General features: G+C 48.1%; 1 protein-coding gene across 8 annotated transcripts in view; it reads left to right on the forward strand.

The window, feature by feature from the left end:
- TTI1 (TELO2 interacting protein 1) overlaps window positions 1–26,053 on the forward strand; it is an 86,212-nt gene that overhangs the window by 26,942 nt on the left and 33,217 nt on the right. For 2 of the 8 annotated variants that reach the window (XM_032605759.1, XM_032605756.1), the window contains 4 exons: window positions 270–410; window positions 2,748–2,952; window positions 3,243–3,330; window positions 15,157–15,879. In XM_032605759.1, coding sequence (XP_032461650.1) covers window positions 270–410; window positions 2,748–2,952; window positions 3,243–3,330; window positions 15,157–15,340 — 618 coding nt within the window. In that variant the 3' untranslated portion in view covers window positions 15,341–15,879. Of the gene's footprint in view, window positions 1–269; window positions 411–2,747; window positions 2,953–3,118; window positions 3,331–6,290; window positions 9,303–15,156; window positions 16,565–26,053 lie in introns of those variants that run through there. The other 6 variants (XR_004345852.1, XM_032605760.1, XR_004345853.1 and 3 more) reach the window with 5 other exon arrangements.

Genomic DNA, 26,053 nt, shown 5'->3' on the forward strand with positions numbered 1-26,053 from the left:
ACAATTAGTAATCATTCATCCCGTTATTTCGGTGTTATCTGAAGTTTTTCCCCAGTTGACCATAAGCCAAGGAAAGGAAATGTAAGTATTTTGTCCCTGTGTGCCCCCCACCCAGTACCTAGCCAGTGCTTGGCATGTAGTCAGGACTCGTAAATATTTCCTTGACTCATGAGTTTCTAAGTTTTACTCTTTTAAAATGGTGACTTGATCCCAGGTATTTGGTTTCAAGCCTTTACTATCTGCCGAAATACTGTCCTCTTTTCTTGCAGGTTTTAGATGTGCTGGATCTGTGTGTGGTTGTTCTGCAGTCCCACAAGAACCAGCTCCTTCCCTTGGCTCATCGGGCGTGGCCCTCGCTCGTGCACCGACTCACAAATGATGACCCCCTGGCAGTGCTCAGAGCCTTCAAGGTACTGCACTATTGCCCCACCGCCATCAGTCATGGGGATGGAGGGAAGTGAGCACAGAGCTCAGTGGTGTCTTTTGGGGGTAGTTCTCTTTTTATCCAGTTGTGACCTACTATACCTTGAAGAAAGTATAGGCAAATAAGAAAAGCACAAAGAAGAAAATAAAGTCAGTTTCCTTTTGAATTTGAAGCAGAGAGAACTAGTAGATGAAAAGGGCCACCGGTATTCATTGAGCACCTCCTCTGTGCCAGGCAACATGCTTGGCACTTCACACATGAGCTCATCTCCGTACAACAACCTTATAAGGAAGATACTGGTATCCCCATTTTTGACAGAGGGGGAAACAAGCCCAGAAAGTTAAGGAACTTTCTCAAGATCACACAGCTAGGAAGTGATAGTACCTGAATCTGAGTTCATGCCCATGTTCTGTGCACGGCACAAGAGTCAAGATGAAGACTGACTAGGTTCTAGCAATGGGCATCCTCTGTCCAGCTGAGTGACTCTGGACAAAGCCCATGACCTCCTACCCCACCTTTCTCATAGTTGTTGTTGTCAAGGATAAAGTGGGACTATTTGGTGAAATGCTTTGAAAAGTTAAAAGCCCTCTGTGTATGTAAGGTATTATTCTCCCTGACTTAGTTTGGCTTATATTAGCACACATGTTTTGGTTTATTTATGTATATCCTTCCTTGTTCTGAAAAGCACTTAAGGCAAGTTACAGAGATACATTTACCGTAGCAAGCTAACATCAATTAGAAGTGGGTGAGCAAGGTGAGGCAAAGAAAAAAGATGCGTAGGATATAGAATGAAGCCAGGAATGCAGCTAATATACTTGGCTAAAGTATTTTGTTTCTGTAAGATTCTTCAGCATATACTGGACCAAAATGTAAGCTTACATTTAAACATATAAAAAAATCATTAATATTTTTTTCCAAAGCAAAATACACAGAATGACACATACACGCACACGCACATGTGGGTGGTGGGGGGAGAGGGAAGGAGGGAGGTTGGGGAGAGGAGAAGGAGGGAGGTCTTGCTAAGTCACTCAGATGTGCCGTTTTCCTTTATGAAAATTAATAGTTTATCTGAAATGACAGCAAGTATAGAAAAATGAAAAAATATAAAGATACGTGCACTGTAACTGAGGCTGCTTTTCCACTCCCAGACCCATTAGTGACCCTTGAGGTCCGTAAGGCCTTGTGCAGTCTTGCTGAGGGCCCTGAAATAAGTGCCTTGTTCTCTACAAAGTCGGTAAATGTTCTCTGTCCTGGATATGCCTTGCTTACCAATTTTTTTGGTTTATTTATTTAACTTATTTATTTTTGGCTGTGTTGGGTCTTCATTGCTGTGTGCGGGCTTTCTCTAGTTGCAGCGAGCGGGAGCTACTCACTACGGTGGCTTCTATTGTTGAGCAGCACAGGCTCTAGGCACGTGGGCTTCAGTAGTTGTAGCACACGGACTCAGTAGTTGTGGCTCACAGGCTCTAGAGCGCCAGCTCGGTAGTTGTGGCACACGGGCTTAGTCACTCTGTGGCATGTGGGATCTTCCCGGACCAGGAACTGAAGCCGTGTCCCCTGCATTGGCAGGCGGATTCTTAACCACCACGCCACCAGTGAAGTCCCTTGCTTACCAATTTTTAAAGAAATTCTTATTATCCTGTATACTCAGTCTTGTGCAGTGGGGCAAAACGTTTCAATATGTTCTGCTTGAGAAGGTTTAAAACAAGCCATGCAAAGAGACTGCCTGTCGTGAAAGATGGAATTAGGTTGATGTTCATAAGAGATTGTGCCATGGAACAGAAGGAACTCTGACTCGGCTCGGCCCACTGGGGACCCTGCCCTGACCCAGCCAAGGACCTCAGCCAGCCACTGCCCTTTTCGATGCCTGTACGTGGCAGCAGCTGAGCTGGGCCTCAGCTACTGGGCCTGTTTATGTTTGTTCAGCTAGCTAGAGTTAAAAGCACAAGTCTTTCCTCAAGGGATGTTAGGAAGATTCAAGAGATGATCTATGTGAACTGCTTTAAGCTCTTTTTTTTTTTTTTTTTAACAAAAAAGGAAGGGATATCCAGGTATTAACCATACTATTCATCCAACCCAAGATTCCTTTGAATTATTCTCCATGTAATCTGTATTTATGGATAGAAGCAGCCATGCCTCGGGAGCAGAGACCTCCAAATTCATAACTGTCAGAATCACAAACCGTAGGCAAGGAATTAACAGCAATAATTCTATTTTTCTTTTTCAAGCAGAGGCCTAGATGAAATTGAATTAGCAAACATTCTTTTAGTGCTCTCGCTGCCTTGGCAACGTTCAGTCACTGGGTTGGGGTCTGTTTCCACAGGTTTTGCGTACCCTGGGAGGCAAGTGTGGCGATTTTCTAAGGAACCGGTTCTGCAAAGATGTCCTGCCAAAGCTGGCTGGCTCTTTAGTCAGCCAGGCTCCCATCAGTGCCAGGGCTGGACCAGTTTACTTCCACACGCTGGCCTTCAAGTTGCAGCTGGCCGTCTTGCAGGGCCTGGGCCCCCTCTGTGAGAGACTGGACCTAGGTAGGTACCAGCCAGTCTCACCTGGGCACACACACTGTACACTGTCTCACCCGCATCCTTGCCCTCCTCACTCAGCCATTCTCCTGTCATCTCCTGTCCTGTGCACATCCTTCCATCTCACTTTGGCCTCATTTATCCATTTACCTTGCTGTGTTTTTTGACTTAGGGATGGAGTACGGAGCCCACAGCATCTTGCCTAGCTGTTCCCGTTTCATCAGACAGCAGTTGGTGCCTGCTCGTCCCCACTGAAGCCTGAGGGCCAACGCTTGTTTTGTTTTTCCTCTCTGCAGGTGAGGGTGACCTGAATAAAGTGGCTGATGCCTGCTTGATTTACCTCAGTGCCAAACAGCCCGTGAAATTACAAGAGGCTGCCAGGAGGTACGTCTGCTTGATCACCCGCATCTCTTTGCGTTTGTCCTAAATTATAGATGATTTGCTAATGGGGAGCAGAGTTGAGGCATCTCTATTCTTTTCTCGTCTCTCTCTTCTTGCCAGGTTAAGATGATTTCTTTAACTGTGCCAACATCTAGAGGTGGTATTTTTACTGGACACATTTCCCTTTGAAAGTAACCTTTTCAGCTGCTGCAGCGTCAGCAACAATTCCAAAGGGGCGAAAAGCAGAAAGGTGGTGTCTCGTAGGGGACAAAGCACTCTCCTGGCCAGAGGGTGATCGGCTTCTAGGCCCTGCTCTTCTGGTGACCAGGGGACCCTGGCACCTCTCTCTCAGCTTCCTCATCCGCAAGGTGAAAGCATTGGGTTATTGATCTAGCAAACTTTGGCTCCACAGAGCGTCTTAATGGGTGTCAGGTGCCGTGAACCCTCACAAATTGTATGCAGAATTGTGTGTGTGCAAGCAGACATGTACGTATCTGTTTCTAGACAGATTCCACATCATTCATCCAATTATAATAGGAGTCTGTGAACCAAGAAACGTTCAAAACCACTGGACTAATGATTTAAAGGGCCTTTTCAACTCTGAAATTATGTGATTCTAATTTCTAAGAGTTTTGCTTATTAGAGAGTAGCTGTACCACCTCTAACAGGAGAAGCTATGTCTGGTTCCTAGAGTCCTAAAGGCTATTTATCAAAAGCTAAGACTCTGAGCATAGGAGCATTCCCCAGACTTGAGACCCAAAATGTACCCTGACCCCCTTTCCCCAGCTCTCCTTCTAGCCAGGATCAGCCTGTGCCCTGGAACTGCCATCCCTGGACATCTGCAGCTGGGGTGAAAGCCGGTCTGTCTGGCCTGGCACTGCCTGCCGCTCTGGGCACTGCAGCTCCACCTCCCTGGGCAAAGAAACAGTCCTTCCCACTTCATCAGCTTCTGGAAATGTGTCCCTGATCTTCCTTGGTGGGGTAGGCGTCATCTTACTCCCTGAAGGGCTGAAAGGCTGCTCTGTCTGTGAAATGAGGAAAGCCAACTTGCTCCCTTATAAGCCTTGCACTCTCTTGGAGCGATGGAAATATCTCTTTGAATTGACTTATTATCCTTTGCAGTTTTCTGCTCTTGATTTCCCCAGTTCCGTTTTTTCTTTCTGTCCCTTTCCTGTCACATCCCCTAGGCCCAGAATCCATCATGGTTTCTCAAGCACAGGGGTGCATCCCAAAGAGCTTCTTGTCCCCGGACATTCTTATTCCTTAAAGAACCAACTTAGGATGAAAATAGTCCTCCTCCAGGCAGTGTTCCTGAAGCTAATTGTGCTATGACTTAAAGTACTACTCACAAACATGATGAATCCATCTTGAAGCAAATTCTTCTGGGTGCCTGTTACAGCCAAGAGTCCCAAAGATCTGGTTTTCTCATTCCCTGTCCCATTCTACTCTTCCAACACCCGCCCCATACCCATCCTTCAAGTTTAGACCCATCAAACAAGCTAACATTCACAATTCATTATCTTTTCATTTCTAATTTTCCTTATTTGCTACTGAAAGCAGTTAAACCCGAATTGGACCTTACTGACTCTTGAGTTGGAATTCCAGGTGCCTTGCGGGGAGGAGATTGCAGCCAGAAGCCTGACTGCAGCACCTCTTTGTTCCACTTGAGGTTGAGTCAGATGACCTCCCTCTGACGGGCGGGGCAGGGAGGAAGTGCAAGGTTGACTGCTTTACGTACATATCATCTGCAAACTTATTTTGAAGTCAGGGAAAAAAAATATCTGTGTTGTCTTGATCAAGAGCTGACTTGCATCTTGATTCAGAAATTAATAAGCTCTCTAAATGGGAGAAGCCGTCTGGAACAATAGGAAATCTGGTCTCTTTGTGAGTCTCATTACAGAGCAAAGAGAGGGAGATGGGTGGGCCAATTAGTATGAAAACAGTCAGACCTCCGGGAACTAATGAACGAGGTCCCCTGAGTGAGACAGAGTTCCCAGCTCAGCAAGTGGCCGCACATCCATCCGGTTGTTTGTCCTGAATTCTTCTCTTTCCATCATACCCCACATCCATTCCAGAAGTGAAGCCTGTCTACCTAACTTGCGAAATCTCTCTTAAAACTGCTTCTCTTCACCTCCAAGCTGCCAGGGCAGGCCAGGTCACCCTCATCTCTTACCTGATCCCCTGCAGGAGCCTCCACCCCAGCCCCCCGCTTCCACACGTGCCCTTCAGTGTTCCCCACACAGCTGTCAGTGACACCTCCACCCACTCAGGGGAGAAGAGAAGGCTGTGTGTTCTTTGCCAGGGCCCAAGGGGGAGATCTGTAGCCAGAGGGTTACAAAAACTCAAGCTTCAGCTCCATATTCAAAAGAACTAGTGAAAGCCAGAGCCACCCAGAGACGCCCCAGCTCCCTCAGAAGTAGTGACTTTCCGACACTGGGCAGGGGCTGGTGAGGAAACCTGTGAGGGCAGGTGGCTGCTCTGAGGCCTCCTGCATTCTCAGAGAGGTGGATGAGCAGCTGTGTCTGTAGGTCTGGCAGGTGGCGGTGGGGACCTCTGCAGAGCAGCCTCCCTCACGTTGGAATGGAGGTGAACTCGGCAGCTCCGTGAAAGTTCCTCTTTGTGTGCATTACAGTTGGATTTTTCCTTCCTCCTGTTTGCTTCTCCTGGCTCCAAAGAATGACCAAGCCTGTGTTTGCTTTTTTAATTTGTCGTATTAAATAGAGCCTTTGTGGGCAGGCTTTTACATCCAGGCTGTAAACTCTAGAAATGGAAATTGATCAGGGGGTGGTTGATACAACCGAGGCTGTAAATGCTAAGAACGGAGAAGCCATTCCAGTTTAATGCTTTTATCTAGCAAATGTGCCTTGTAAGGAGGGACATAAATCTTGCAGCTTGGTTGGGTGGGGGGCGGTTGGGGGGCGGGGGTAAGAGCAGGGTGTAACCTTGCCATTTGTTACCACCAGGTGTCACTGTGAACTGGCCATGCAAGAAAAAATACCGACTCCCCCAGAGTCCACCTAGTTAAATGACTTCAGTGGATAACGAATGAGAAAACCATATTTGGGGTACGGGAAGAGGGGTCAGCATATCATGAGCTGTAAATAAGGCCAAGTCCCTGAGAATAAGCACTGGATTACAAAATAACAGGTTATATCAGCCACGCCCGCATCTCAACCTTGGCAGACTTAACTGATATAAATTCTCCAGCGGCCCCAGAAGCCTCTGAGATACCTCCCAGCATGCAGTGGGCCTCCACAGTTCTGTGCCTTCCTGGCCACGGAGCTCTTCCTTCCTGCATATGAAAGGAATTTGCGATGAGAGCACATTCCCCAAATTTCTGTTTTTTTCCTTCCAACCAGTACATACTCTCAGCCTGGTTCAACTCAACTCCATTAAAACCACACTCCTTGGGCCTCTCTCTGAGCAGCCTCTGAGGCTCCCTCTCTTGTGCATAAATCAGTCAGTCTTCCACCCTGGGGCTAAACGGAACAAAACTAGGAAATATCTATTTTTTAAAAGTTGAAGTCCATGCCCAACAATGCTCTTAGGCCACGTGGTTTCCACCCCCTAGTCCTACCTCCACCTGTCAACCCCAGAACCCAGGTGGGGACGCAGGGTGCCAGCAAGTAGTGACCAGCCTGTTGCACCTCCTGGTTGTACAGGTGCTGGGTGCTGTGGTCCCTGATGTGTGTGGTGGGGAAGGGAGAGGGCCCTCCCATCTTCCTCGCTTAGCCATTGTATGTACGGGCAAAGGGCACCAGTCTTGGAGGTGGACAAACCTAGGTTCACATCTTACTGGCTCTGTGACCTTGAGCAAATGACTTCATTTCCTTGCACCTCATTTCCTTCCTCTGTAAACTGGGTTTGGTGATGACACCTTCCTCCAGAACCATCATGCGGATGAATACCATTAATATGTAAGAGAGTACGCTTGGCGTTCATTCATTCTGCTGATTGGCTGAGGAGCTGCTGTGTGCCCGGCACTGTTGTAGGCACTGAAAATAGAAGGGAGCAGGAGAGAGGAGGCCTCTGCCCTCGTGGTGCTTACGTTCTGGAGTTTTATTTATGTGTGTATACACACCCTTATGGGAGATATATAAATTTGCCAAATATATAATGTGTTGTGTATATGTTACATGTACACATACACACTTGGGCATGGAATTTCTTGTTGGAAGCCTGCTTCATCTTGACTGAAATCTAAACTGGGGTTTTCATCTCAGAAGGATCTTTTTCATGTTAATTGTTCTACCTCCCCTTACTGCCTTTTGCATGAGAAGCCAGGACCAAGAGTTTGAAGGTTCATTTACTGACTGACTTCCCCGCTTTCTTTCTAGCAGTAGGATCCCAGCCCATCAAAAATGCAGCCGCTGCCTTCAAACCCTGGAGGAACTCAGACTGGCAGAGGCTCTTTCATTTCATCCCCGTCAGAGCCCCAACTCCTCTCACACATGGGCCTATTATATTTGAATGGATCAGGAGCCACAGAGGTGATCCAGTAGTTCAGCTGAGCTTGAAATTAGTAGCTCATCCCCTTAAATGGTGTGGGCAGTTTGTTTGAGCTTGGGCTGCAAAGCCGTTTCCTATGGAAATGAGGGCACTCCTAATGTTTTCCCTTTTGACATTCTATTAATAGTTGACAAATCCAGACCCAAGTAGTTAGCTTTCCCATTATCCATCTTTTGACAGGCATTGCTGCTTTTCTCTTCAAGGCTCATGGTTCTAAAAATACACTCAGATCTGAAGCTGTTCACTGTGCATATATAGGCATGATTTCCTGGTGTCAAAGATAAGAGACATCTGCCATGCAGATTACAAACAAAGTGGGTTGCTGAGTTTCAGATCTGAAGGCAGGGACCTCTGTGCTACTAAAATCAAATGCAGCCAGCCCTTCCCCTGCTTCCTTGGTGTTGTCACGTGATTGATAATCTGCCAGGGTCATCCATTTCACCACCCAGTTGGAAAGCCGAGTGTGGGGCGTACATGCACTTGTATATGCCATACTGGGTCAGGAACCACAATGCTCTTGGCGGGAGATCGAGCCTGGTAGGTGGACCACGTGCACAAAGTAGATTTCAAATATCAGAAGCCTTGGCCGACCACAGGGTGGTCATTTCATCCCTTTGCAGGGGAGGCAGGAGTGAATGTTGATGATCTCAGTACCAGTAAAGTAGCCAAGGACATGGCCTCAATTGTCTTATTATATGTGTATTTATTTAAAAGATGCTTTAGAGTCTCTTATTAGCCACGTACTGTGTTGAGAGTTCTAAGCTGAAGATCAAGGTAGAGTTGGCCTCACATCGCTGTTCAGTAGTGGTATACCCTTGGGCAAATTAATTTCCTTCTTGAAATCTCAATTTCCTCATCTACAAGACTAGATTAAGCATATCTATTTTTTCCACCTAATAAAATTATCACAAAGATTCAGTAAAGTCATGTATATTAGTCTTTAGCACAAAATGTCAGCCCAGAGTTAAAAAGTCAATCAATAATACTTGTTATCAGTATTTAAACTTCCTCCTTATTCCAAAAATGACCTAAAGCATCTTATAAACTTAAGTGTATGCAGCAAGGTAAATAAGAAGTGAAGACATTTTTTAAGGGAAAAATAATAAGAGGGGGAACAAGGTGAAGCCAGGGTTGAGGTTAATATATAAAATGCAGGCTTTGAACTCTTAACCTCCGCTAGAGATGAGCCTGCAGCGTGGCTCTGGGCCTCCTAACAGACAAGGCAAAGAGGGAAACGCATCTGCTGCACAAATTCCAGTCATTACTGAAATAAGAAAGGAAAGCTTTTAGAAGGAAGCACAGCTCCGGAATTCCCTTGGTGCTGAACCCTGAGAAAATTTCCCCATGGGCCATGTTAGAAGAACGCTAGGTACCATTGTGACTGATTATTCCTAATTTCCTTGCAGTAAATACAGAAGTACATTTCCTAGAGCTGTTTCTGATGGCTCCATCAGTGGAGGCTGCTGGCTTAGTGCCAGAGCGTGGGTTACAGGAAAACAGTTCGGGGGTGGCGGGCAAGGGGGCGCAAAACAGGTAGGTTGCCACGAAGATGTCTTTATCTGCAAGGGTGTGGAATCTTCCAGGGAGGACCAGGAAACGCGGCAATTGCGGCCTGAGAGTGCAGACGGCCGGGGCCACTTTGAAACCTGTGCCCAGCAGCGTTGTCATCATGGGATCTAGGCCGAAGGTGGGGCCTGGAGCGGGGAGAGCTGGCCAGATGGAAAGGGCTGCTTTTAGATTCTGCCCCAGTGGGATTTAAACCCTTCTTGGTTCTGGCTTATTTTTGAATTGTCAGTAACAGATTGGGCCTCTCAGTGCCATATCTTTTTAAATATGCACAAAGCAATGGAGTCATTCCACAGCATTTATGGTACTTTGTCTTGTGGTACTTTAGGGACTTGATTATCATTGTAAGCCTCCACTGGTGTTTATGGTTTTAAATCCTGTCCCCGTTGCATTTAAATATTTTTAATATCGGCCTCTGTGTGAGTGTGTGGGTTGGCGATCGATAGATGAATGACTGTGAACAGGTAAATAGAGTTAAGTCGAATGAGTATGTATAGCTGCAGAGGTAATTGGTAGTATTTATTTGGAGAGTAAATTGTTGCTTCAAGTCGTAATCCTCCATCTCCAACATTTAGAAACAAAAAACGACCCGCGTGCAGGGGAAGATAGCTAAATTGAATAGCAAGAAAGGACAGGCTTGAAATACTGGTTAACCGATGAACCGAGACCCATTAGAGTAAATTACTGAGTATGGAAGCATTGCCCCATTGCTTGCTGGCTCGGACACGTCGACACCCTGAGCATCCGTTTATTTAAAAGGAAACACACAACCTCATTTGTAGCATCATCGCGTACGGAGTCACGGGAGAAGAGATGGCCACAGACAAAAAGAGTGCGAAGGCTGTTCTGCCAGAAAGGGAATAACAGGGAAGCCAAAATAACTTTGCAGGTGTGCCTGCTTTCCAACAAGTGAGTTTACCCTCCGATTGCGTTTAGTCGTGCCCACGTAGAGATAGCCTGTATCGTGTCCCTAAGGAGACACCCTGAGTAACTTCTTTAGATGCCCCGAAATAAATAAATAAATAAATATACATCACAAAGCCGCAAGTCCTTTACCACCGGCATTTACGCAGACAGCTCATGAGAGCATTTTATAAACCCAGAAAGAGACAAGGAGCAGCAGATCCCTCAAGCAAGTAATTGACAGAGAAAGAATAGCCTGTCACCCAGGAGAGCTGGGAACTCTGAATTTCAGTTAAGTTTATTTAGCTTTGCTGGACCTCGATTGGCTAGCGGTTTTCTAGAGCTCCCCTTGAGCAGGTGTTGTCTAACCCAAGATGGTGAGGACGTACTCTGTAATATTTGCATCTTCAACAGAGGGGTGTCTTTTTGCTGCATTTGGGGTGAAAGGGCCCATGATCCAGCCCCTATGCTTGAGAACTGCTGGGAGTGTTGGAGCTGGAAGGGGGTTGGAACTGATCTGATTGATGTACAGAGAAGTGACTTGCCATGTCCCCACCTCAGGAATCCTTCCCCGGCTCCGGCCCACCTGTGACTTGAGCCTGGCCCTCTTCACATTGTATCATGGGCTTCTGTGGTCAGTCTGTCCTCCCCACCAGACAGGGAGCCCTGAGGCCAGAGCCTTTGTCCATCCGTCTTTGTGTCCCACACACCTGACGCAGTGCCTGAGCTGGACCAGGTGCTAGTAAACATTGGGTGAACCACGCAGAGAGGGAACCAGACCCGGCCAGCCAGATTCTAGCAGCACATTTCCCAACTCCCCAGGCGACGTCACCCCCAGCTTTGTCACTCGGAGCACCTGATATTGATCATAAAGGAATGAGTCCCTTCTATTGGTTTGGTGTCTGGAGTTTATTAGGTACTTACTGATACCCGTCAATTGTAGATAGGGCTGAAGTGCAGGGAAATGGCTGCCTGCATGAAGTGAAATTCAATAAAACCGCATTTTAAGTGAAAAATCAGTATAAACACCAGGCTTCTTTGCCATGGAAACAGAGGTTGCTTAGAAACTGCCTAACAGCGAGTTGTAAATTTTTTAAAGTCAAGTTATCATTTAAGCTACAGGGCCCTACAGGTTGAGAGATAATCACTCGCCTCAGGACGCGGAGGCAGGAGGCACAGCTGAGCGCCTCCCGGAACTCTGGGGACCAGATAATCTCTTGATAACTGGGCTCCCTGGAGCCACTGATTCGGGCCTGGGGGAAAGAGAAAGAAATTTTTGTTCAGGAGTTAAATGGTGTACATATATTTTTTTAAAGTGTTTCTCTTTGGGTTTGAAAAAAGATGGAGTCGGCCACTTGGCATGTTCAACAGCCATCTCGGCCATGTCTCAAGATGTGTTAGGAACATTTTCCAGGCAGTTACTCCTGTCACTTCAAAGCAGAGGTCTCCTCTTTGTCTTTTGTCTTTTGATTATGCAAAAGGATGCTTTCGAGGTCTTCAGCCTTCTTCCCTTCATTGTCTGGGAGCTCCTCTCCCCAGCTCAGAAAGGGCAGGAACTGGTCCCAGGACAAAGCAATACTGGAGTTTGGGGGAAAACTGGGCCGCTGAGTACTCAGACAAGACCTCCTGGGTCTCAGGCTCAGCTTCCAGGGCCTCAAAGTGAACAGGGGTCCAGGTTCAGAATTTGTCAGTGTTTAGAGTTCAGCGGGTTGCATGCCTTTTGCCAAGCAAGAGCACAGCTATGCCTGCCAGCCACCTGGTTGCATGGCACGGCATTTGCTCCCGACCTCAGGCATGCAGAGGGCAAAGAATATTACATTCGTTTCTTCCTGAAAGTAATGGACAAAATTACAACCCCAGTGGCTGAAAATTGGGACCCCTATCAAGTCAGTATGAAGGAAATTATGACTGAAACAAAAGACAAATGTTCTGCCCTTTTCAGAGCATCTGAGAATTTTCCATGGTATGGCAGTGCTGCCAGGGTTGGTAGTGATAATTATTCCTTAGACACACACACACTCTCTGGAAGGAACAGTGTTTTCATTATACATTTCAGAGTGTTTTCCTGCGCCTCATCTCCTTAGAGCCTCAGAACAAACCTTTGAGGAGAGTCGGGTAGGTGTGATTATTTTCCTTTGGAGAAGGAGGAAACAGGTTCACAAAGGCAAAATAATTTGCTCCCGGCCGCAGAGGTGGAGAAGAAACTTGCGTTGCCACCTGCCATTCTGGGGATTCTACTTCTTTAAGAGCTCAGAAGTGAGACCCAAAATAATTCTTCCAAGAGTATGGCTCTAGCTTACTAAAAGAAGATGAACGTTGCACACGATTTTTCCTTTGCCTCCCTGTTGGCATTTTATTTAGGGATCTCGAAGGGCAAAGAGAGTGGCTTCCTTCCTTTTCCTTTCCTGCCAACAAGTACAACACCCGCATTTAGTAAGTTAAAAAGGAGACCAAAAATGAACACTGCGACGTTTCCATGCCGTGTAAGTCAGAGCAGAGCTGTGACTGAACTGGGCCACGGCACCACTTTGCTGGGTGTCGCCCAGATCAAAATACTCCTTGAAGCTGAGAGTGCGCCCATGCTCTAGCTTGTTCCAGTTCTTGAAGGGGGAAAAAAAAAATCAAATGAAACCATTTGCATTCTAACAGTCTTTGGCACCAGGGAAAACTGTCAACTGTGTCACGTGTAAATAGAAATCTGCTTCCCATTTTTGGTGCATTTTTTTCATAATTTCCCTTGCCACTCTAATTATCAAAGATATTTTTGTTTTTAAACAAAAATTGTCTCCCACGCAGGCCCCATCTCCTTTCTGTGGTGAAGTGGAAACGATGAATTAGAATATTCTAATCACTTCTCCAGCAACCACCGCTGAGGTTATAAACTCAAGATTATCCTAAGTAGAGAAAACTTAAATTGTTTGGGCACAAAACAGGCCAGAAAGTGTATCAAAGTGCCCCGTCCACCTGTCTCCCTTGCCTCCTTAGCATATGTCTGTTAAACCCAAGGAAGAAAGCAAAAGTGGCTTCACCGGGGCTTCCCTGGTGGCACAGTGGTTGAGAGTCCGCCTGCCGATGCAGGGGACACGGGTTCGTGCCCCGGTCCGGGAAGATCCCACATGCCACGGAGCGGCTGGGCCCGTGAGCCATGGCCGCTGAGCCTGCGTGTCCGGAGCCTGTGCTCCGCAACGGGAGAGGCCACAACAGTGAGAGGCCCGCGTACCGGGGAAAAAAAAAAAAAAAAAAAGTGGTTTCACCGAAGTAAAACCCAAATCCCCTGACGGCATAGGCTTTTTAGATTAACGAAATTAAAAACCAGAATTTAGCTCTGTTTAGCAAGCATTTACATTCCTGTCTGATGCCCAGCAGTACAGGAGAGGCTCCTAGGAATGGTCATCAAAAATAAAATGTGATCCATCAAACAGGTTCTATCCGCTGTTAGTTGGTAGACAGGGATCGCATGTGGGAGGCCCTGTGTAGGGCTGGATCTGTGTTTTCTCGTTTAAACCCCAGCAGAACCCTGGGTGAAGTACATCCCCAGTTTTAGAAATGAGGAAACTGAGACGGAGGCAAGCCATACAGCTAGTGACACCTGCGGTAACGTGACTCCTGTTACTAACATCCTTGGTTCTTCCGTGGTAGTGAGCAGTTGACCTCTCCTTTAGATCATTGTACAGAATATAACTTATTTCAAAGAGGGATGCCACCTGAAATCATTAGTGTGCAAACATGAAACCTGTTCGATCAAGTATTGGTTGAATGCTAACCACGTGCCGTGCTAAGTGCCTGAGATACAGCAGTGTACCAAACAGACATGGTCCCTGCCCTCAGGGGCTTGTGCTGTGAGGAAGGGAGATGGGAGATGGTCAATAAACAGGCAATTGATAAATGCTGGGGAGGGTGTCCTGAGAGAGAAAAATAAGGGGCAACCACCTAGGCGACATGGTCAGGAAGGCCACCCTCTCTGCACGGGTGATACGTGAGCTGAGATGGGCAGGGTGGCTGAGAGAGAGCCGCCCAGCTAGGGGAGGGCCTCATCCTTCCTGAGATTGAAAAGCCAGACTCCGAATCGCTGAGTCAGCCAGGCATAGGAAGTCTACACTTGGATTACCCGGCACAGTGGCCTGGGCATCGTTCAGAAATGGGATGTGAGCAGATACGAGGCAAAGGGTTGTGACCCCACGGTTCAGACCAAGATAAAGAACCTCACCCGTGGTGGGTGTCTGGTGCTGCGTGGCCCCGGCCCTTCAGCTGTGTTCATGTCGTGTATAGGGCACCAGTGCTCTGCCTCTGCTAAAGGTCCCAGAGCCAGGCTCAGCCGATCCTGCCATGGGAGAATAACTGCATCTGATCCCTCTATGGGATCCAGACCACCGAGAATCCGTGGCTCTCAGGGGCCAGAAATGGGTCAACTACTGAGTTCAGCAGCGTGCTGAGGGTTTGCCCAGGCTCCCCAGGCAGGAGAGGGAGTCCCTACACTGGGGCTGGTCCTGTGAGCGAAGTGGACTCTGTAATAAGGGGGGGGCCCTATCCATTTCATTCCTTCTGAGGACTGTTTCATAGCCCAGCATTTAACCGGTTTCTTTGCCAAGAGCTTGTTTGATGTCAGTATTGTTCTGCTCAGACTACTTTCCTTTTCTCTATGTCAACGGATATGAAGCTCTTTACCTCTCTTTCTGTTAGGCTTTGGCACCGTCCTAATGGCCCTGTATTAGGCACGAAAGTGGGCTTTGTTCTGCTGTGCAGAGTGCTGCGATTATCATTGTTTTCTCCAAGAGCCCGCTAAGCAGCCCCTGGGGTGGAGGACCAGCAGCCCTCCCTCGTGCCCTCACTCCCTTCTCCACCTCTCCACAGCCTTTTCCTCCACCTGATGAAGGCAGACCCCGACTCCACCTGGCTCCTCCTGAACGAGCTTTACTGCCCACAGGAGTTCACACCTCCCCACCCCAGCCTGCACCCGGTGCAGCTACGGGGGGCCACTGGGCAGCAGAACCCGTACACAGCCAACGTTCTCCGCCTGCTCCAGGAGCTGCAGTGACCCCGCCCCGCCCCCGAGTCAGGCAGGCGCCCGAGGAGGTCCCCAGCGGAGCTTGCCGAGGATGTGGGGCCCACCCCACCCTGGCCGAGGGCGGTGGCGTCGGCCTCAGAGAAGACTGCCAAGGTGGATTAGACAGCCAATCGATTTATAAATTGATTGATCACACTGCTTAGAAATTGGATTGAAGGAAAGCAGCTGACTGTTACTTCTCTTTCATACCTGGTGTTTTCAAATGACATTGTCTGGCAGCTCTTAGGGCTTAACTCCTTAGCTTACCATCTCTGCGGCCCTAGCTGCCTCTCAAGCCGCCCCACGCACCCACCCACACCCAAGAGCTTGAGGATACATGGGGCGGAGGCCTGTACTACCCATCATGTATGACCTCGGCCGCCTGAGGACCACGTGGAAGTATCACACATTGGAGAGTTTTCAGATCACCGGCCTGCAGCATGGACTCACACACCTCCGCCTCTTCAAGGAAGGAGATAAGAACCTAACCTGTTCTTTGGAAGAAAATGAAATAAAGGCACTTCTTAGATGAAAAGTACGATCAAGAACTCACTTTGAAGTTTGTTATTTAAATTGGGTGATTTTTTAAAAATGAGTTTATGGGGAATTCCCTGGTGGTCCAGTGGTTAAGACTGTGCGCTGTCACTGCTGAGAGCCTGGGTCTGATCCCCGGTCAGGGAACTAAGATGCCGCAAGGGAAGGCCAAAAAAAAAAAAAAAAGAAAAAAACTGAGTTTATGTTCATGAATGGGTAATACAAAGTCATGGTATAAAATCCAAGCAGTACAAAATAATGAAAACTCAGTCTCCCCATCCTCGTTCCCCAGACATCTAGTTTCCCTCTCCAAAGGCAAATAGTCATGCCAGTTTTTTTGGATACCTTTTAAGTATTTTTTAACTTTCCTTCAGGGATAACGGTACTCTGAAGCCCCATGTGCCCATAACCCAGCTGCACCCAGTCACCAGCATGTGGCCAGCCCTGCTTCATCCTGCGCCTTCCCAGTTACCTCCACACCACACCCGGCCCGTGGATTATTTTTAAGCAGACTCCAGATGTCATATCCAGACTTCTTTTTTTTAAAACAAATGTACAACCAGCATAGCATTATCACACATAAAACATTTAACAAGGGTCCTGTGTGTTTGAATCAGGATGCAGATAAGGTGTGTACATTGCCATTATCGGTATGTCCCTTAATAAATCTCTTTTAATTTATAGATTCTCCCTCTACCTCTCTTTTCTTTTCCTGGGAAGTTTTTTGTTGAGGAAACAAGGTCATTTATTCTGCAGCATTTCCCACAGTCTGGCTTTACTGATTGCATCCCCGTGGGGGGTCATTTCACGGGCTGCTCCTGTCACCTGTGTTTCCTATAAATGAGGAAGCAGAACAAGAGGCTTGATCGGGTTTGATTTTTTTGTTTTTGCTTTTTGGCTGCACTCCGCCATGGGTGGTATTATTTACTTCCATCAGGAGGTACATGATGTCTGATCTCTTCCTGTGAAGTTGGCAGCCATTGGTGAGCCTCACCTGGACCCTCTCGTTCATTAGGGATTACAGAGCAGCGCTGTTCCAGCCCCGCCATGCCGGCTTGCTTGTAGCTAGAGCCTTGGTCCCTTCATCAACCACGTGGTAACCTCGAGGGAGTTTGTGTAGACAAGGCAGGATAAACACTTGATTTTTCTAGCTGGGAGATTTAAAAGCCACAGATTATGTAAATTCAGGTACTCAGCTACATGCACACACTCACTCACCCATGCTGAAAGATGCACATTCGAGAATGATGAATGCTTCCTTCCCAGATGCATGGTGAGGCACTATGTACATAATTCCTCCAGTGACATAGATAATCCCCAAGCTCTAAAAAAGCAAAACAAAACAAGATGGTTGGCATGGGGACTTATTGGAGCAAGGGTCCCCAGCCAGTTCCAGAGAGGCCCCACTCCTTTCCTTTTAGGACCTTCCGTGCAAGGGCAATGAGATGTCCAGCTGGCTTTGGTCTGGCTCTGTCAGTGAGTCATCACCACCCACCTTTGGCCTTCAGTTCTCCCACCTGTAAAGTGGAGGGAATGGGCCACAGAGAGAGTCCTTAAGCTTTGAGGATTCTGCGCTCTTCCAGGATTCAGATGAGATCTGAGGACCCAGTCCCCCGAAACATTTCTCCTCCCCTGTCACGCCCAGGAGGGCGCTGCGTCCTCCAAGCCTACAGTTGCGCACCATCTCCACCTCCCGCTGGGTCTGCTTAGCTGACCTCCCAAAATTCTGGGTACAATTTCAGAGACTTCACCTCTGACCCCAGAGGAACTCCAAGTTAAGGAGTCCTGAGAGAGAATCACTTAACTCTCTTCCAGTTTTAAAATTCTGGGATGATTTCCTTTGGGAAAGGCAGGAAATGCCCTCTAATTGAGGGGATTGTAGAAGGATTCACAGAGCATTGTTCCTAATTCCACTGGGGACACAAAGTGATAGACTAATTCAATCTCTAGGTCCTGACAAATGAAAAAAACAGGTCAGAGAGGTGGCGTGACTTGTCGAACATGACCTAGTTCCCAGGGAGATTAAAGCAGCCTGCCTTCCTTCCCCAGGTGCCTAGGTGTGGCAGGCCGTGATGGTGTGCTGAGAAGTAGGGGGGGACCATGCACACCCACCCTGTGTTGTAACAAAACTCTCGCTCTGGGGAATCCCTCCAGGAGATCATCTGCATGGGAGGACTTGCCGTGATGTTCCAAAAACCCACCTCTTCCTCAAAGAGTTAAGACATCCCGAGTCGCTCTCAGATTACTGCAGGCAGATTGTTGCACTTGATTAAAAAACAAAAAACAAAAACTGGGCTTCCCTGGTGGCGCAGTGGTTGAGAGTCCGCCTGCCGATGCAGGGGACGTGGGTTCGTGCTCCGGTCCGGGAAGATCCCACATGCCGCGGAGCGGCTGGGCCCGTGAGCCATGGCCGCTGAGCCTGCGCGTCCGGAGCCTGTGCTCCGCAACGGGAGAGGCCACAACAGTGAGAGGCCCGCCTACCACAAAAAAAAAAAAAAAAAAAAAAAAAAAAAAACTGATTAGAGTGCCTCTCCTGTTATTATTATATTCAGGCAACTTTAATTTTGAAGCTGTCCAGCTGACTCAATCTAGACTTTGTTAACGAAGGCTTTGCAAAGTGATCGTTTCCCCTGTTAAAACTTGCTGGTGCAGTGAGGGTTTCTTCTCTCATTCCGGGTGCACCCTGAGTACTCTGAGTATCAGTGTGGCTGGAGATGGGTGGGGAAGGGATTAATCGGCATATACTGAAAGGCTTTGCATTTCAGGTTGAGATGTTTGAGGTCTGATCTGCAGGCAGTGGAGGCTCCTGGAGGATTCAGGGAGGTGTAGAGCTGGATCCAAGGGATCCTGAGAAGAGCTGGATGTGGCCCTCAGGGGGCACCATACTGTGGAGAGAACATGGATGTAGAGTTCATCAGAGCTGGGGTTGATTTCTGACTCTGCCTCTTAGTAACCGCGTGACCTCGGTGAGTCACTTCACTTCATTTTCCCATCTCTAAAATGGAGCTGCTGCCTCCCCTTCTTTTGATGACTGCTTCAGGGGGAATAAGTGCTGTAGTGTTTATGGTGTTTAGCTAGTGCCCAGGGCTCGACAACATGCTTTCCTTCCCCCTGTCCCCACCCCATTGCCCGTGGCTTTGTTAGGGATGCAATACCTACTCTTCCAAGACAATTATAGCTGAGGAAATAGATGGTTATGTCTCAGAACAAGCTACCTAGGAACTACAGAGGACCACAGCCGGGGGGGTGGGGTGGAGGGCGGGGTGGAGGGGGCGCCGGTGGGTGGATAAAATTACGGCAAGAGGGCTTCCCTGGTGGCGCCTGCCAATGCAGGGGACATGGGTTTGAGCCCTGGTCCGGGAAGATCCCACATGCCCCGGAGCAACTAAGCCCATGTGCCACAGCTACTGAGCCTGCGCTCTAGAACCTGTGAGCCACAACTACTGAGCGCACATGCCACAACTACTGAAACCCGTGCGCCTAGAGTCTGTGCTCCACAACAAGAGAACCCACCGCAATGAGAAGCCCGTGCACAGCAACGAGAGTAGCCCGCGCTCACTGCAACCAGAGAAAAGCCTGCGCGCAGCAATGAAGACTCAACGCAGCCAAAAATAAAATAAAATAAATAAACTAAAAAAAAAAGATCCTGACAAGACAAGCAGACTCTTTGGCAGGCAGAGAGGATAAAGGGCATTCCAGACAAGGTAATAAGATGCCCAAATGAATCGGCCATACCTGCCAGTATCTGTACTCATCATAACTCCTACCCTTGCAGCTGACAGGAGACCCAACTCAAACTGGCTTGAGTTGAAAGAAATGTCTGGGCTCGCATGACCAACCAGCCCAACTGGCTCCAGGTCCCACAGCCAGTCTGTCTTTTGATTCTGCTTCCCCCAGTGTTGCCTTTCTTCTCCAGCAGCCTCTTTCTGTAAAGTGTCAAAGATGGCCACCAGTAGTTCCAGACTTATGTTCTTTCTGCTGAACAAAGTTAGGAGAGTGTGCACGTCCCTCTGACGGCTCCAGCTCAAGTCCTGGGACTTGCTCTCCTGAGCTCAGCCCCTCCGTCGCCCCGCCCCAAACCAAACCAAGCATTGTGCATTTAAGCAGGTGTCAGCAAACTTTCTCTGTAAAGGGCCAGATAGCAAATATTTTAGGTTTTGTGGACATAGGTTCTCTATGGCATCTTCTTTGATTTTTTTTTACAGCCTTTTACAGACATAAAAATTATTAGCTCAGGAGTCTTTCAAAGGAGGCTGGGGAGGGCTTCCCTGGTGGCGCAGTGGTTGAGAGTCTGCCTGCTGATGCAGGGGACACGGGTTCGTGCCCCGGTCCAGGAAGATCCCACATGCCTCAGAGCGACTGGGCCTGTGAGCCATGGTCACTGTCCGCAACGGGAGAGGCCACAACAGTGAGAGGCCCGCGTACCGCAAAAGAAAAAAAAAAAAAGAGGTTGGGGGCCTTTTACTTTTGGCCCTGGGACCTTAGTTTGCCAAGCCCAGATCTACATTCTCATGAGCAGGCCTGGAGGCAGGTGTCAGGTCAGCTCACCCAAACCATATGGAGAGGGAACTGGGGTGCGGTGCTTTCCCCCAAAAGGAAGCCCTGCATTCGTTTACCAGGAGAAGTGTCGCAAGGTGCAGAGGGGCCAAAATGACAGGCATTCACCACCCCATGTTTGTGGCGAGTGACAAGGGTGGCTTAGTAGTCTAGGGATGGTGGGTGTGAGAACGTTGTGGTCACGGAGGCCACATGTACGAAGGGCCTTGACTGTCAACCTGGGGTTCCCAGACTTAAGAGATCAAGAGGGGAGGTCTTGGACGGTTCTTGAACGGGTGAGTAATGCACTGAAAGCGTTTTCAGAATATGCATCTTGTGGCAGCATACAGGAGAAATTGGAAGGGAGAGAGCCTGGTGATGAAATTGTGTTTCTGAAAGTCCCAGGACGAGAAAATGTACCTCTTCCATCAACCCCAAACTGTTTGACACGCCGTAGTTCATGGGCAACTTGAGGCACATAAATATGTGCTTTAAAGTTTAAAAGTAAGAAGTGAGATGAATGGAACCTCTCATGAGGCTTCCTCCAGCTCATGCGGAAGAGTTGAGAAGCCCAGCAATGATTTTCCGCAGCTCCAGCTCTGATGAACAGGGCAGGGTTCCTTTCCCTTTGTGTGACTTACCCCAGCCTCTGTGTCGGGCTTGACTGGAAGCAAAGTGCCTGTGTTGCCTTTCCTCCAGAGTAAGGAAGAGAGGCCAAATTTCAGAATATAATTCTGAGTGATGGCTGCCTCTGTCGAAGCACTGATTGCTTTATAAATGGCATTCTTCCCGCTGCCCCCCTGCCTCCCCCACCCCCAATGAAGTTTGGAGGCAGCGACTTTTCAAATTACACTTGAAAAGCAGCCTGATTTCCCAGAGGAATCACCTCCTAGATTAGGAGCTGTTCTACCTTTTCTGACACTTCTACCCAGAGTGCAAAGCCCGCCTGCAAAGGGCGAGGAGGGAGTGGTGCCCACCACCCTTCAAAGCCTTAGGCACAAGCCATTTATGAAAACGTCTCTCACTGCAGCCATCTCCCAGCATCTGGGGCTGCCCGCTTTTGCAGCAGGAAAGGGTTAAAAAGCACTGATGAATGGCTGCCTCCACCACCTGCTTCCGTTTTCCCTCCTTATATAATTTTCCATTCTTTTCGCACAACGGCTTCTGGGTCTCAACCTGCTCTCTCAGTCAGTACCCTCACGTCCTCAGCTTCCTCCCACACAGGCAGGCTCTGAAGTAAGGAAAACTCCTTTCAGAATCTCTGAGGCTGTTTCCAAGGGAAAAGATGCTGGGGGGTAGGGTGGGGGTGGAGATAAGGAGAAGTAACGGAGAAGAGTCAGAAGTTTCTTCAAGAAATAAAACATGGGACTTCCCTGGCGGTCCAGTGGTTAAGACTCCACACTTCCACCGCAGGGGGCACGGGTTCCATCCGGGGTCAGGGAACTAAGATCCCGCATGCCTCACGGCACAGCCAAAAAATAATAATAATAAAATAACAAGAAATAAAACATGTTACATTCCCCAAGGCAGAGGTGTGCAATGGACCCAGACCTTGGTGCACCCCACCTCCCCTCCACCCCATTTTCACATCCTTTCTTACCTCATGGACCCCACCTGGTGCTCTCACACATTCCACCCTGGACACTGCTCCATTCCCTAGAAGAGGACGGAGAGGCCAGAAATGGGAATCTAACTGTGCCACAGTTCACAGGTGACCTTGGGCAGTCCCTCCTCCTCCCCAGGGTCTCAGTTTCCCTGTCTGCTAGGGTTTGAAACTGTTGGTCTCCAAAATTGCACCATCTCCTAAACTGTGATTGGATAATAAAGTGTTGGCAAGTATTGGGGGAAACAGGTATGTAAGTTGGTACAAGCTCCCTGGAGGTCAGTTTGGCCATATCTCCTAAATTTAAATGTACACACCTTTTGACCAGCAATTCTGCCTCTAATAATTTAATACTCACACGTGCACAAAGGAGTACATGCACAGGCAAGTCACTGTGAGGTTGTTCCTGATTTATAGAAACTCACAAATACTAAATGCCCAGTATGTATCAGGCTTTATGCCTAATGCTTTACATGAATATCTCAAGAGACTGGAAGCAAAAGATAGGAAGTAACCTAATCATAGGACTTAAACATCCATCCAGAGGAGACTGAAACACCCCCTTGCTCCCCCCCAAAAGAGAAATTCTAGTGAACAATACTGAACAAATGGTACATCAAAAGTCATGAAATGTTAACTATTTCCTAAAAGTAAATATGGAATTAAAAAGAAAGCAGGAAAAAAAAAAAAAAAAAAAAGAAAGCAGGAGTATGGGTTGGGGAGGGAGGGAGGGATGGACCGGTTAAATGAACTATGGTCCATCCATATAATAAAATGAATAAACCAACAATGGCTATCAGAATTTTAAATGCACGTACTCTTTGACTCGGCAGTCCCACTTTTAGGAATTTCCTTGTCCACATGCAAAGATGAGGAACAAAGAGTTCATCGAAGCAGTGTTTGCATTAATCAAAGTTTGGAAACAACCTAGAAGTCCATCCAGAGAGTCTTGGCTAAATAAGTGTCTTACTAACGTGTAATGTGCCAAGTAGCCTTTAAAAAGAAAGAGCTGGTTCTCTGTGTGTATCTCCAAGATATGTTATTAAAGAAGGTGGCAAGCAGAACACTGATACTATTTATGAGGGACAGGGGTACTTTATGTGTGGAATTTTCTTAAAGAACACTCAAGTGGCAGCCTCTAGGAAGGGTAGCAGGATTAGTGATGAGAAATCTTTTCACATTGTACCCTTTATACTCTTCACTTTTTTTTTGGCCATGCCACATGGCTTGTGGGATCTTAGCTCCCCAACCAGGGATCAAACCCGGGCCCTCAGCAGTGAAAGCGCTGAGTCCCATCCACTGGACCACCAGGGAATTCCCTTTACTCTTCACATTTTTAAATCATATATATGTGTAACTTACTCACTCACAAAGAAGTTATTAAAATATAAGACGTTTGTGAGTCTATAATTCTATAGTAAACTCACATTTTGGTGATAGGAGTCTAACATCATCTGGGCTCCCTCTCCTGTGCTGTGCATTTCTCAAGGGGAACCAGGCTGGGGGGAGAGGAGGTATTGCTTAAGCCGAATAAGAAAAGGGATCTTAGAGAGGATCCCTTCAGGGGATGGGTTGTGTGCTGTACAGACAGCCACCCCACAGCCCCTGTGTGAATGCAGAAAAACCATCTCCCATTCGTGCCCCGGCTCACCTGAGCCCTCAGAACCCCAAGAGAAGCAGGTCGAGCCTCAGAGGCTCTCCTGACTGCCCAAACAGAATTTAGGACTCACACTCATTGCTCTCAGGGCATTGCACAGTGCACTCTGCCCCAGCCCCCAGTGAGGCTCTGTCCAGCTTGCAGCCTTTTCCCTCGTGGAGGGGTTGCATTCAAGACTGCACCTTCAGCACCTTGGACAGGGCTGTGGCTTGTGCCTTCCTCTCGTTGTTAGGATGACAGCTGCCCAGTGACGGGCCCAAAGGCACCAAATAAAGGACAAAGATAGGATTCAAACCTGAGGCTGCCAACATCAAATGATGAGTTACATGATCAGTTACACCAGGTTTATGCAACAGAATTCAAAATCTTCAGGTTGGAAACTTCAATTCCGTTCAACAAGCATTTTCCGAGGCTTTTTATGTGCCGGGCCCAGAGACAAAAAGACATAAATTCTGTCTCCTAGGAGCCAGGCTCAGAGGAGAGCTAAACAAAACCATCATCATGAGAAGGCAGCAATAAAGTTTGGATTGGGAGGAGGTTGGGAGCAGCAGTTAAGAGCATGGCCTCTGGACACAGACAGCCTGGGTTTGACTTCTGACCCTGCTGCCTTGGGCAAGTCTCTTCATTGCTCCGAGCTTTGACAAAATGGGAATAAAAATAATACCTCCCTGAGAGCATGGTGAGAATAAAGTGCTAGACTCAGGGCCTAGCCCCTGGGCGGTGCTCTGTAGGAGTGGGTCATGATGATGACGATGATACCTTAGAGGTATGAGTGGCAGCCCAGAGGTAGAACTGAAAGGAAACTGGGAGGCTTCATGGAAGAGAGGCTGTCCAAACTGGCTTTGCAGTATTTGCCCCCCAGACGCAGAGGGAAAGATCCCCTCTGGGAAGAGGGAACAGCACGTATGGTGTTTGGCTCATGTGAATGGGAGGTGGGAACAGTAAACAATAAGGCTGAACAAAAGGATGAAACTTCGGGAAGGGAGGCTGATCTGTTCGATACCCAAAGGCAGACACAACTCTACTACCAGTGGGCACTCAGTAGGCGCCTAAGGAATGAGTTGGTAGCATTGCACCAGGGAAGTTGTTCTCTGGGGCTTTTCTGCAGGGCTCTGACTGGATGGAGGGCTGAGCTCGCCCTTGCCAGGCTACCCCCAAGCCCTCCTCTCCACTGTTCCTGAGGCCTGTTGTGAAGGCAGAACAGTCCTCTGTGGGGTGAAGTGCAGGAGCTCTGAAGGCAGCCTGCCTTGGCCATTGATGCACTTTCCAGCCCTCTGACACGTCAGTTTCCTCATCTGTAAGATGGGGATAATAATAGTAGCTCAGCCTGTAGAATTTTGGTGAAGACTCAGTGATTTAATGCAGGAAAAGCAGCACTGAAGCTAGTATGTAGTTAATGCCCAGACCCAGGTAGATGTTCCATTTCTGCAGAGCATCAGGTCCTTGGGAACAGGAGGATGAGTAAGACCCAGGACCAGCAGACACACCTGATGAAGAACAGACTGGAGAGAGCCCAGTCTGCCTCGAGGCAGAGGCGTCTTCCTGGAGGAGACAGCCCAGCATGGGGAGGAGAAAAGTCCATGTGCCAGCGCCTCTGCTCTGCAAGCCTCAGTTTTCACATCTGCCAAATGCAGCTAATAATGGATTTGCTGTGCGAACTAAATTAGCTAATGCAAGGCCAGGGTGAGCACATCATGGCTTGTGAGCCTCTAAGCTGGGCTGCTTAGGAGGAGAGAGGAGCCTGGTTGTTAACTAGAAGGAAAGAGTTCAGGACAGTCGGGTAGCTATGTTCTCAAAATAGACCCTCTACCGGCCATCAGGGAGGATAACACCAAGGTGTGAGCTGACACTCCTGGCGCCACAGCTCCCTCTAATCTTCACAATTAGCCATGAGATACAATGTGTCTGTTGTACAGGGGCAGAAACTGAGCTCAGAGGGCTGAAGAAGCAGGTTCCTAAGGTCCCACTGTGAAGGAGGACTGAAGTCCTCTCCCAGGGTAATTACAGCTTGCTAGCACCTGCTTTACTGACTTTTGTGAAGTCTGTACAAAGTCGGGGGGTGGGGGTGGGGGTGGGGTGCGGCCTTAGAATTTCCACTCCAGTGTGGGAGGCCAGACTTCCCTGAGAAACGTTTTCATTTACTAATGGATTTAATGAGTGCAGAACTTCCTGTTTTAAACAAACAAGTGATTAGCATTGACTATGAAGTGAGAACAGATACTAATGAATTGCTAATTAGCCTCTTCCTCTTCCTGGGGTCTTAAGCTAGTAAATTCTCTCTGGATACTGGGAGTCCTAGTCATTCGGACTGGAATTCAATCATTCATTCACTCATTTTTCATTCATTCACCCCACATATATTTCTTGAGGACCT

Source organism: Phocoena sinus, chromosome 15 (genome assembly GCF_008692025.1).
Source record: "Phocoena sinus isolate mPhoSin1 chromosome 15, mPhoSin1.pri, whole genome shotgun sequence".
NCBI classification, from domain to species: Eukaryota; Metazoa; Chordata; class Mammalia; order Artiodactyla; family Phocoenidae; genus Phocoena; species Phocoena sinus.